Source organism: Aquila chrysaetos, chromosome 6 (genome assembly GCF_900496995.4).
Source record: "Aquila chrysaetos chrysaetos chromosome 6, bAquChr1.4, whole genome shotgun sequence".
NCBI classification, from domain to species: Eukaryota; Metazoa; Chordata; class Aves; order Accipitriformes; family Accipitridae; genus Aquila; species Aquila chrysaetos.
In genome coordinates this window covers 9,896,246-9,909,065 of record NC_044009.1, presented here as the reverse complement: position 1 = coordinate 9,909,065, position 12,820 = coordinate 9,896,246, and the positions used below count along the sequence as shown (strand labels likewise).

At 38.5% G+C, this 12,820-nt stretch overlaps 1 protein-coding gene across 8 annotated transcripts in view; it reads left to right on the top strand.

Moving 5' to 3' along the window:
* The window catches only part of DIP2A (disco interacting protein 2 homolog A), a 132,644-nt gene that overhangs the window by 33,763 nt on the left and 86,061 nt on the right, over positions 1–12,820 (top strand). For all 8 annotated transcript variants that reach the window (XR_005932733.1, XR_003924000.2, XR_005932732.1 and 5 more), the window contains exon 2: positions 6,121–6,192. Coding sequence is in view for 5 of the 8 variants with exons in the window: in XM_030018617.2 (XP_029874477.1) it covers positions 6,121–6,192 (72 nt within the window). In the remaining 3 variants the exon portion in view is untranslated. The remainder of the gene's footprint in view (positions 1–6,120; positions 6,193–12,820) is intronic.

The following is a 12,820-nucleotide window of genomic DNA, read 5'->3' as shown; positions in this document are numbered from 1 at the left end:
TTTAATTTCAATTAAGCGGCGACCTTGGCAGGCTTTCTCATGACTTGGTCTTTGTTTTGGTATCGGGTGTTGAACAGGAGAACAGCTGTTCGGTAAGGTACTGACCTTGCCTTTTTGCTGGCTTTTGAATGCCACAGCACGAAGGTGCCTGCTGAGGGAGTTCAGCAGCCAGGAGAGCTGCTCTTCCTCTTCCTCAAGGCCCTGTTTGTGACTACAAGTTTAGGCATAAATACAATCATCCTGATGTATTTCAGCTCCACACCCTGTTCTTTTTCAGGGTATCAGCAACCGGTATTGACTACCAGGGTGCTGTAACAAATGACATACCTTGGAGTTTGAAAGCTGGGTAACGAGATGTGTGATATTGCTTGAGGTATATCATATATGACTGAGAATATAAATCTGACTTACCATAATGACTCAGCATTCATTTCAGGAATTACATCTGGCTACTGCTGTGCATCTCCCCCTTGATGAACAGCTTTTATCCTGCTGTCATGCTTTCTCCATTTTCAGTCTTTTACACGTTGATTACTATTAGCAAGGTCTTTCTGAAGCCTGCTGATCTACTGTAAATGCATCTTGCTGAAAAGACAAATGTGTTCCTAGGAGTGTGGATTTTTTTTTTTTTTTTCAGTTTCTGCTTATTGCAGTTCTCAGAGCTATATTTGAGAGAACAGGATCCTTGAGATTTTGTAATAGGGATTGTTGTTTAGACGGTTTTGTCGTCCTTATTACAGGTTAGATGCACCAATTACTAGGTATTACTTGCCTGTATTGGTTTCAAGCCTTTGAGTAGTAAGCATCCTTAAGGAACTTTCTCCCTGTTGATGTTGGGTATGATTTCTCATTGGCACTCTCTGAGGCTGTATCAAGAATGTTTAAGCTTGCAATGCACATGCATGATATGACTCAGAAGCTCGGATCTCTGTGGTCTTCACGCTCAAATAGCTGTTGTTCCAGAGCTTTGCCCTCTTAGCATGGGAGAGGAACAATCCATTGACAATTCTGTTGTCATCAGCCTTTGTATCGGTGAGGTCTCTCTTCCTATGTGCTTCCATTATCAGCAATTTCCTTGAGACTGGTTGGCATGTGATTTACTCTGGAGGACAGATAACCTGAGAAACTGAGCCATTTCTTCTGCTGGCTGCATGGTTCAGTGTTCCTCAACACCAACTTTTGATTCTCCAGCTGTTGCACCTAGTGTTACTGGCTTTCTTTATTGTTGTCTCTCATCATAGTTCTTAGAAATGCCTTGATTATTTTTGCTTTCGCAGTGGACAAAAATCACAGATGTCAGCATAATTTTTTGTTGTTTCTGACTTTGAAGTAAGTCAAGATCATGTAGCAATGCAGTGTTCCTTTTACAATACTTTTAGGACAATACAAAATAAAGTTTGGTGAGTTGTTTCACTTAACAAAAATATTTACCAAGCAAGTCTAAGAGGTAGAAGTAGAAATTATGACTGCTGAATTGATTCTTCATCTCCACCAACCCTTCAAATACAGTGACAACCTGTCCCCAGAAACACTGGAGATTTACTTTAAATTTTTCCACAGGTCACTTCTGAGTTATGTTTTAGACTGGCAGCTTGTCTGCCTTTTCAAACCATTCAAGAACCACCTCTTCAGGCAGAAGCCAGGGTTCACACCCTTGACATTCTCTTTATACTGAAGGAACTGGCAAAAGTTTCTGCAGTGATTCATTAATAGTTGATATACCTGAGACTGTGACTGTGCTCACCAGTGGCCAAACAGTGGAATCCTTAAAGGTTTCATCTTGCAGATATATTAGATCTTATTCTTTTCATCAACGTTTAATGCACAGTTATCTCATTTCGAAATGTCTCTGTTCTTGACCTCTGCAAATTGGTGACCTGGAGCCATTCCCTATCTTCAGCAAGTACTAGGCTCTCACAGAGCCATCCTCAGCTGTATGCTACACAAGAGTCATCTTGCGGAGAGTGTTTACATGCTGGACTCTTGAGACCTGTTGCCAGCACGGTGTGGTGTGTGGTTCTTACAGCTGTTCCTGGTGAAAATTTAAGTGCAAACTACTGATTAAGGACTGGAGAAGTTTCTCACTTCATAGCAAGCTCACCTTTCCGTGAGCTGTTCGGTGTCTGTCTGCATCTAGCTCATCTTCCCTTCTCCATCAGTAGCCTTCAAGATGACTCAGTGCAGGGATACAAATCTACAAAGGAGCTGGAACAGCACTGGATGGCCTCTGCCCTGTATGTTCATGCGCTGAAGAGGAGAGGCTGCTGCACTTGTGGGTGTTCTTGGGTGATCAAGAAAATACCGTTCTGTTAGGCACACTGTATTTATTTATGAACCTCCTAGCTCACATATGCCCAATTCCTAGTTAAAAAAAAGCTTTTTCTAAGCATTGTTATCCAATCCGTAGAGCTACCATGAAATACTTGAAATTACAAAGTCAGGATTTTGCAGTGTGAGGATTTTGCAATGCAATGAGGCATGGCAGCTGTACCTAGGCAGTAAAGCATGTGCTTGTTTCCTATTCTTGTGTTTTCTGAAGAGCATTGAAGCACTTACTTAGTGTTCACCACCTACTTTTCAGAATTGAAAATAAGCTCATTGAAATTTTTGAACCCAGCAAGTGGATAGCCAATGAAAAATAATTAATGAAAACCCAATAAAATGCAGGTAATTTTTATTTAGTTAATTTGGCATTTAGATTCTGTTAGCTATAGTGCTAACATTGTGAAATAAAAACATGCCTGGGTAGATTTGGGGTAACTGCATGACAGATTTTTTTTTGTGCACTAATTAAGAAAATAATTTTTATACATCATTTTAAGAAATGCCAACGCTTTCATCTCTCTCTAGATTAATTTTCTTCAAGCTTCTGACATATTTTACGATATGTCAGATATTCCAGGAAGAGAACTAATGGCTCGACCCAGTGTCTAGCTTTATCCAGGCTTCCCAGCTGGTTTGCTGAGACTGAGGAACCTCATATTGCTTTTGTGTAATCTAATAACTAGGGAGAAAGTGAGGCTAAATGACAGCAGCTGTGGCCCCGACATACCAGATGTGGCTAAGCAGCTCTGTTTGGAAGAGGTGAGGGATCACAAAGAACCCCAAATGATGGGTTAATCCCACTGAGGCTCTGAGGGTGAGGGGGTGGGGAGCAATTGTCAGGAGGAATCCACCCCCAAGCTTTTGAGAAAGGAACAAAGAAAAGCTTCGCTAATCAGCAGTCTGACTTGCCAGTGGGGCTGCAAAAGTCGACGGAGATGCTTCTGACTTTAGACTTTTCTTAACCCGATTCAAGAAAAATTCTTCAAGTTAGCATTCCAGCAGAATCAAAGAATTTCGAAATGCAACGAGATGCCAAAGTTTGAGATACTCTGGTTTAAATGAGACTCTCTTTTCCACCCTGTCTTTTGATCTGCTGCTTCCATGGCATACCTCTTCAGTTGGGTGATACCAGGCAAGGTGGCTGATCTGTGCAGAGGTTTGATTTAAGGATTACTTGAATCATCTATGGAGCCGTGAAAATTACTGTCCTCACTGAAGTTCCGGTATGGCAAATTTGTGTTACGTACAGCATTTGTCACTTAAAGAACTTGCTAAGATTGCTTTAGTCTTCCAACTTACTTATGTTTTAAGATAAAGTGCTCTTTCTGCTAGTGCTTCTTGACTGTTTTTGTTGGGGGAGTGTTGTTGGTTTTCTTCTGAAAATGATGCGTCTTTTTTGGTATCCTTTTTCTTTCTTTGTTGAAATGACTTACTTAAAGAGTGTAATTTGTCATTTTGATCAGCTATTCCCAGGCACACAAATCTGCTTGGGCATTTGTTGTTTTTATTTTGTTTTGATTTCATTCTTGTTTTGATATAATTATGTAACATATATATTATGTTATACATACATATTTCTTCTGCAAAAAAATTTTCTGCTCAAGAAAAATGGTAACCAAAGCATTTCTGTCTTGTGTCCAAACTTTATATGAAATATTTACACAGGTTTGAGTAAAAACTGACAAATTCTGTTTGCAGGTCTTTCAAACTACCTGCAATGATTGAAGCACTCCAGGATTTGCATTTTTTTCTTACCTATTTTGAACAGTGTCTTCAAGCTCTCATTGCTTGTTTTGGCATACTCTCAGTAACTTTAAATGATGCATATTCACTTAATTGCGGGAGGGGGATGGTAGAGTAAAGTGACTTTGTTTCTGTTAGCAGTATCCACTGATGGAAGAGGGAGGTGGATGTTTGAGGAAATGTGTTTAAAGCACATACTGCTACGGACAATGCTGAACAAAAACCCAAAATCAACCCTTATGTATTAAGGCAAATACCCGAGAAACATTTTAAAATACAGAGTAAGAACTTTTCTGTGTAAAATCGGACTGTGAGGAAAAGGGGTTCTTGCATACCCAAGCCATGCCACTCATCTGGTTGAATTAAAAATGATTGTTACTAGTAACATATAATCTTATATATAATTTTATAGCCTCGTTCCCAAAGGGAATGAACCCCATGTAAATCATGCTCTGTCTTTCTCTGGATTGCTGTCATAACTCTTGATTCTGCTGGTTGTCTGCAGAAAACTGGTAAGGATAAAGACAAATACCCAGCAAAGTCCCAGGTGTGGGACATGTTGTCAGCTCTTACTGCACACCTGACGACTGAGGTCAGAGAGGCCTTAGAAATAGCAGGGGGTAGTATTCTTGGAGTTCTGTCAAATGCAAGACCTAAATCCATACAAGCACCAAGTGTGCTAAGACTCACAAAACTTTCTTTTTTTCTTTTTTTACACTCCTCTTACGGTTTCCAGATATTAAGTTTCAGGTTTGGCAGAAAGCAAATAGCCAGAGGAAGGCTGTTTTACTTAATCCATATATATGTAATTCATGCCTTTTTTTTTTTTTTTTTTCTTCTCCCTAGTTTGCTTTGATATGCTCTTTCACCAATATGTTGCTGGAAGAATGTGCTTGAAGCAAAGATCTAAATGTAAAATTTTACTTCTGTGCCCTAATTAAAGTCAAGATAATTATCTGCCTACATTTCTAAAATCCACCTTCTACTTGAGTATGTTTTCAAAAATATAATCAGATATTTTTAATATCTTTAATTTGGGTTATATTTCATGCTGTTGTGATGCATTTGCCAGGTATGGAGGGATAAAAGCCCACTTTCTTAGTGAAACTGCATAGTATCTCACCATCTTTAAGCAAGTTTTGGGATTTTGGGAGACGGGAGTGGTTTTAAGTTACTCAAGATCACTGTTTTCATGTCTACGCTGAGATCTAGAAAATGGACAAAGCTCGTAAAATTTTGGTGGGGTTTGGGGTTTTTTTATTCTTATATTAAGCTTGCTGCTGGTTTTGCATGAAGCCACCTTGTTCTGGTGGTAGAATCATGGAAGTACAGATTCTGAAATGTCTCAGAAACTTATTTGGGGTTTCTATAGAAGTTTTCCTTTTATTCTAGTCTGCATGAAAACACATGTCACATTTTACCAGTGGAGTCTGCAATATAGGTTTAAAACCAGGATATCAGATGACAACTGTGAATAAAACGAGTGCTAGAAGGAGATTATCACCTCCTAGAATTTGAAAGCGGAGACTGATGTGCTGCACAGTGCAGGGTGGACAACATGTTCTAGAGTTTGAAAGGCAGTACAAAGGTGTTCTAGAGGATGTTCTTGGAAGCCCTGGTATATTGAGCATTTCTGATGCCCCAGAAGGGTGTGGAGACAGGATTGTCACCTTCATTGGCTTCTTCTATGCTGCAAATCTTTTGTGCTGCGTACTGCATTATGGCAAACATCTCCAGAACCATGTTCAACACAGGTGCTGCAGACAAAAACACTATTCCTCTGTCATATACCTCCAAGACACTCATTTTCATATGTGCACAGATAGCGCTGCATGGGTGGTATGTATATGGCCATGAATTTCTCTGACATGCCCGGGTCTTTGTTGCTAATGTGACTGATTCAAAGTTAGTGAGTTTAATCATAAGTATCATGAAATGTTGCTAATGTGACTGATTCAAAGTTAGTGAGTTTAATCATAAGTATCATGAAAATGAGAAGGCTTATTTAAAAACTGTTCAAAACAATATGAATTTATTTCTTCCTTTCTTTAGGTGACATCACTCAGAAAGGATATGAAAAGAAAAGAGCAAAGCTGTTAGCACGGTACATACCGCTAATTCAAGGTAAGAGACTGCATATAAATTACACCTTTTGTGCTAAATCTGTGAAAATGTGTAATGGAAAAGTGCTCACTAGGTAGAATAGATGAATTAATAGCATTTGATTGACATGGCAACTAACCAGTAGTGGAAAATGGCTATTATAGAGAAGTGCCGAACAAGAGAAAAGTCTCAAGTGGTTTTTTTAACATTTTATGTGAAATGTTAAATGGTAACATTTTTGTCAGCAAACTTTAGTTTGAGAACTGCATCCAAGACTTTAAGATAACTCTAAAAATGAGTGAAGTTATTCCTGAAAGCAAGTTGGCCAGTTTCATTAAACAAAAACACTCGCTAGTCGTCACTCTCATTCTTTAGTGTGCTTTTTTGCACGTGCCCTCTGCTGCCCCCCCCCCTTCAAAATACTGACTTTTTATTATAAACTATTACTTCTTAAGCTGCTTATTATCAGACTTCATCTTCAATGGCCAAAACCTAAATGCCCAACTCTATTTATTTTTATATTAGGACACTTAAATCCCTCAGGGTTAAAGCTGTTGTGCTGCAATTGAGCTTTGGTCTTGTATAATAACCGTAGGCCAATTCTTCTATAGCTGGAGAGATTCCAGTTGAGATAAGGGAAAATGTGAAGGTAACTGAGATGAGTGGAACTGATAATGAGACACTGTAGATAGATCAGAGGAAAAGAATAACAGATATTATTTTACAATGTTAGTATTACTCTTTCAGATCAGAGAACAGAGGGATTAATGCTGTGATTTTGGTCCTGTTTTGATTCTGATCTTTACAGAAGTTACTGATTTGAAGGAGGAATGGGCATCTCCAGCCAGTTTTGTGCAAATTGTTCAGCTAGATGATACTCTCTTTTGCTTTTGAAATCTTGATGCAGTGACCCCTGTGGCTCTTCATAGCAGGGTAGACAAAAGTTTTATTCTCATGAGTTCTGCTGATTGCCAGGTTGTGGTTTTAGAAAAAGTTTTACAGTGTGTATTTGGCATTGAACAGTTAGAACGTGATCTGGTGTGTCATTATGGGGTTTCTTAGCACCGGTTTGTTGTTGTGGTTTTTTTTGGTTTGTTTTTTAAGAAAACTGTAGCTTTTCCCTTAGCAAATTTATAATATTCTGTAGACACACAGGACCTAACTCATCTCTATAAAATGGCTCGTTCCTTGAATAGAAGCAGTTTGGATTTTTTTGATAAATATTGCAGTCAGCAGCAAGCTCTAGCTTCACCTGCCACAGTTTCTCCTCACAAGAAATGTTCTGTCAATGAACTCTGTCTACTAGAAAGTCATGTCTTTGGATTTCTGTCTCTTCTTTTAATCTCTCATAACCATTGATTTACTCTGCCTTCTCTCCTTTCTATTGATAGTGGGGTTTGGGTTTTGTTTTTTTTTTTTTTTCCCCTCTCAGCCATTAAACTGAAAGGCTGTTTATTCAAGTGTAACTTAGGAAAGTATAGCACTTTGCCTTCCATACTTTTTAAAGTAAGTTTTAAAGCTAGGATGCAGTGCAAAGCACCATTGTTCCCCTTTTCTGTGTGAATACTGCTGGCCCTGTGTCATATGCTATCTCTTGGGGTCTTAGAAGCAACACTGACTCCTGTGCAGGGTTTCTAGGGGTGTTAAACTGATTAAATTCAGTTGTCTGCCCTAGAAGCCTGCTGTGATATCTGTATAATTTCCAAGGGTGTTTTCTAACATCCTTTTAGGTAACCTGCTCATTCAGGAACTCACTCAGCTGAAGCGGTGTATGAAACTACAGAATTGACTTGTTAGACAGCTTTGGAAGGGGGGAAAAAAAAAAAAAAAGTTGGAAAAATACATTAATGGCACTTTTTCAGAATTGGTTTCACTGAAGCTTCTCTTTCAAACTGGAGGTGTTCAGGAGAGTTTCATTCAGGAGAAGTGACTTCATATAATCTAGATTAACATTTTAACATCCCGGACAATAATTGTAAGAAAGCATGTCCTAAGGAGATGGCAATGTAATTCAGTGATCTCCTAGTTTGTCTGTGATCTGGTGTTAGGCTCAACTAAGAATCCTAGGTACCTTTAGATTTCCAACTGCTTTAGAATTTCTCCTTGTTCAGCTAGGTTTTCCCTAATTTTAAGGAGTGGTCAAATATTAGCTGATCCTATGGTTTGTCTTACTTGCTTGATACCACATTTTCTAAGTAATACCAGATTACCTGATTTGTCTACCACTTCTGCCTAGCTTAGCATTAAGATGACAGGAATCTAGCTTTAATAAGCTAAAAAGAGAGTGAGTGGGCTGTCTGCCTCTGAGCACAAAGAATGGTACTCTGGCAAAAAGACAAAGTTTGCTTAAAACCCTAAGCTAACTAATTATTTCAGTTTCCTGACATACATTCCATTAACCCAGTTCTAGCTTGGAATTTTGTTAATTGGCACAGCTTCAGCATGGCTCAGATTAATGTGTGAAATCCCAGTGGCTTTGAGCCTGCAGTAATTTTTTATCATTAACAATTTGATCGCGGGATTTTTTGTAACATCCTTTGTTCAGTGGTATTCCTGATAGGATTCATTAGGTTTCCCATTATCCATCAAGTTTTTGCAGATTGATGGATGCCAGCATTTTAGATTTGAAGAGTTCTTAGTCTGTGATTTGACCTTTCCCAGCACCAATAAATTCTGTGTTTCTAAAGCTGATGTGGTCATCATTTCTTTCCCAAGTATATGCATTGTCATCTTTTCTTTCTTGGTCTACGAGGTAAAGACTGCTGACCAGTTAATTTTATCTCATGTTCTTCAGCACTTACTTGAATTTCACAAAACCTGATGTCTTCCTCATAGTGCATCAATACCTAGCTCTACTTGTTTTGTTATGAAACTTTAGCTGATAGTGCAATTCTGCTGATCTGTAAGGTTTTTAAAAAATGTAGGGTGGGCAGTGAAAGTACTGAGTAAGAAATAGAATTCCTGGTGAGAGGCAGGAAAGTAGAAAAAGGAGTAATGGGAAAATTGTTTGAAATGAAAGGTTTTGATTACTGTAAGTTTATTAAATTATTAGTGAACTCAGGATAGGACTGCATGTTGTTGTGGTACTTGTAAAGAAGGAAAAAGTGGTAGCACAGGTTTGGAAGCAACTGCGGAAAGAGATGGCTTAAATTGAGGGGAGAAGGTGACTGTTCTGTGAATCTGCTGTAGGTTCTCCAACTTAGACTTGAATGTGGGCAGGGTTTTCTGTGATTTTGGGGTAAGTGATTCTTCTGTCTTGTTAGAAATTGGGAACAGATACCTGTAATCATAGTGTTCAGATTTACGTGGGTAGTTGTTCTTTTAATAAATATTTATGAATAAGCAAGTTGTATGATCTTTGTATCTTAAAGCATACTCATAAGATTTGAGTTCTGGAAGTTTAACTTTTCGTGTTATACCTCATCAGCTGCCACGTAAAGACTAATCATATGACAACTCCTGCTCTTTCAGTGCTATGTAAAATGGATTGGATTAAGTTTCTACTGCACTCTGTAGCTGAATCTGTGAGGAACCAAATAATTTTACAGAGTTAAATAACCCCATAGAGGGCTTGGTGAATAGAAAAAGACAGAAGTGGCTGCAAAGCTTATTTTCAATTAACATAAAATTAAGTAGAACATGTTAGTATTCAGGAGTCACGTTCCTGTAGGCTCTGTTTTGCATTCTAAAATTCTCAACCTGCAGTTATGAAGAGTTAGCGGGCATGTTAGATTTCACTTAGGAACCATAAATCTATATAGTTACGGGGAAATACTAATTAAAATGTGTTATCTTTCACTAATCCAACCAAATGCACTGTACAAAAGTAAAAGCAAGTGTTGAGTAATAGCAAGCCTTAACAGTAAGCATTCAGTAATCAGTTTCCTCAGTTAACCTCTGCACCCAAATTTCAGATAAAACTCTGCGGAAATAATAAATTATGTCTGTAGGCAACTTGGCATGCTGCTAGGTAGAGCTTCTGAGTGATGGATAACATCAGACACATGGCAAAAATCCATTTTGAATGTGGATAGAGCTTGAGTGTAAAAAGATTCAGAAATAACATGATAAAGTGAGCAGTGTTTACAGTAAAATTTGGTAACTTGCATCCTGGAGTGTACTGTCCTGATAGGGAACAAACACTGTACTCCCTTCCTTTTTTTCCTCGTAGCCAACGTTCATTCTCATTTTTCTGTTCAATTTCAGGAAACTTTTGATGGCTAAAGGAACTGTTTCTTTCTAGAATCACTTTATATTCGCAGATGTGGGGTATATCTCAGAATGAGAAACAATACCAGGGATGGTGACAACTCCAAAAGCCTCATTATAAGCAATCTCAGTGCTATGCTTGGGAGAGCAGGTAACTTCTACCTGTGAAGTTACATTTGTCACTGGAGCATTAAAAAATTCATGTCACGAAGTGGAATGTCATGAGCTGATTGTTGAATGTGAAATAAATAAAATTTTTTCTCTGCACTCAAGTGATATGTTCGTAACTGTAGATTTCTTTTTAGTGGTTGCCATGCCACTACCTGAATTTTGCTGATACTCCAGACACTTGAAACCATTTCAAAGCTATTTTAACCAAAGGGGAAGATGAAATATGAACCTCGGAGGTTCTGACAGCAACTAGTCAGTCACTTGAAAGTAGTCTGTGTTCCCTTTTGTTAAATAGGAATTACCCTGGAACCATCTTCTGTGGATGTGGTAACTTTCTGCTCACCTACCAGTTGTTTCTTTAAAAAAACGAGTATTTTCTGTAGTTTTAAAAGCTTGGCCAGTGTAGCTGGGTTTTTTTATGTATATATATATAAAACCAGATACACTGTTTTATATATAAATATATATATATACACTTTAGATATATAATAACAGCTATATAGCGCTATATATATTTATTTTTTATTTACCTGTGTTTTACTTGTTTTCTTCCTATCTCTTGAATGTTTCAGGAGTCAGATTTTCCTGGTCTAAATATGCTTTTAGTTGAGAAAACTCAATGCTAGCATTTGAGGCCAGCTGTTACTGTGTAGATTCGTTGTCAAATGCCAGTGGAATCAGACCAGTGCCTTGAGCACCTGTATTCCATTGAGGCACACCTTCTATACTGGTACTGGATTTGTAGATGGACCACTGTGCTTATTCATAAGCTCAGGACCTCTTAAACATTCTGATGATCTTAAAGATTCAAGAACACTTCCAAGCCAAAGCAGAAGAAAGGAGATAAAATCAAACATGAAAAATACATGGGTTGATTTGCATCTAATCCTGAGATGACGGAAGAGGCCTCTATGGACTTGAAGGTAATTGCTTCAGCTTGAGGCTGTACTTCTGCAGTCAGTAGTGGCTCTGCACTGAATCATCCAATAACATGGAGTTGTTCTGCATCAGCTACATGACTGTAATTACCCACAGCACATAATAGTCTGTTCCTGTTAGCTTTCTTATGTCAAGTCTGATTTGGTAGATATTAGAAACAAATTTGGTACAAGAAGAAACAGTCAGTGCCAATTAAAACTTAGCGTTTCACTCCTGCTGCCTCTTCAGATGTGAAATGTCTCTTCAGCCATCAGCTTTCACATAAAAGTTCCAAATGTCTATCTTCATCTTGGGCAAATAAATTTTTAAGATTGTTGCTTTTATGGCTTTATTGTGAAAGAAAATATGAGTGGTACATTAACCATAGTGCAACTGCCACTGCTGCTTATCTATTAGTGACAATATAACACATATAAAGAAAACAAAAATGTAGAGATTGTAAATACTAAACCAGACATGCTTCTGCTTTATAAACCTGAAAAAACATACATTTGTCATTGTCCTCTGAGAGCTGTTATTTACAGGACATGGTGTGTTTGTCAACTGTAAGTACTAGTACAGATTAATGGTAGTTTTGAGAAAGTTCACCCAAGTCAAATCCGGCTGTCGTGGTTTAACCTCAGCCAGCAACTAGGCACCACACAACCGCTTGCTCACTCCTTCCTCCCCCAGCCGTGGGATGGGGAGGAGAATCAGGACAGGGGAGGGAAGTAAAACTCATGCATTGAGATAAGAACAGCTTAATAATTGAAATAAAATAATAATAATTGTAATGAAAAGGAATATAACAAAAGGAGAGAGATAAAACCCCAAAAAGACAAGCGGTGCACAACACAATTGCTCGCCACCTGCTGACCAATGCCCAGTTAGTTCCTGAGCAGTGATCCGCCCCTCCCAGCCAACTCTCCCTGGTTACATACTGAGCATGACGTCCTATGGTATGGAATATCCCTTTGGCTAGTTCAGGTCAACTGTCCTGGCCATGCTCCCTGCCAGTTTCTTGTGCACCTGCTTGCTGGCAGAGCATGGGAAACTGAAAAATGCTTAACTTAGGATAAGTGCTACTTAGCAACAACTAAGAATTCAGTGTGTTATCAACATTATTCTCATACTAAATCCAAAATACAGCACTGTACCAGCTACTAGGAAGAAAATTACCTCTGTCCCAGCTGAAACGAGGACACCGGCATAAAGTACGACCTGCTAAACCCAAGGTGTTTAGGTCAAGCTCCTTGTATTACTGTCAAAAAAAAAAAAGCTCTTACCACATGAAGCATCTCATCTCTTTTCTTGAGAGCTAACATCAGCTTGGTGTCTTGGAGTTTTCCTG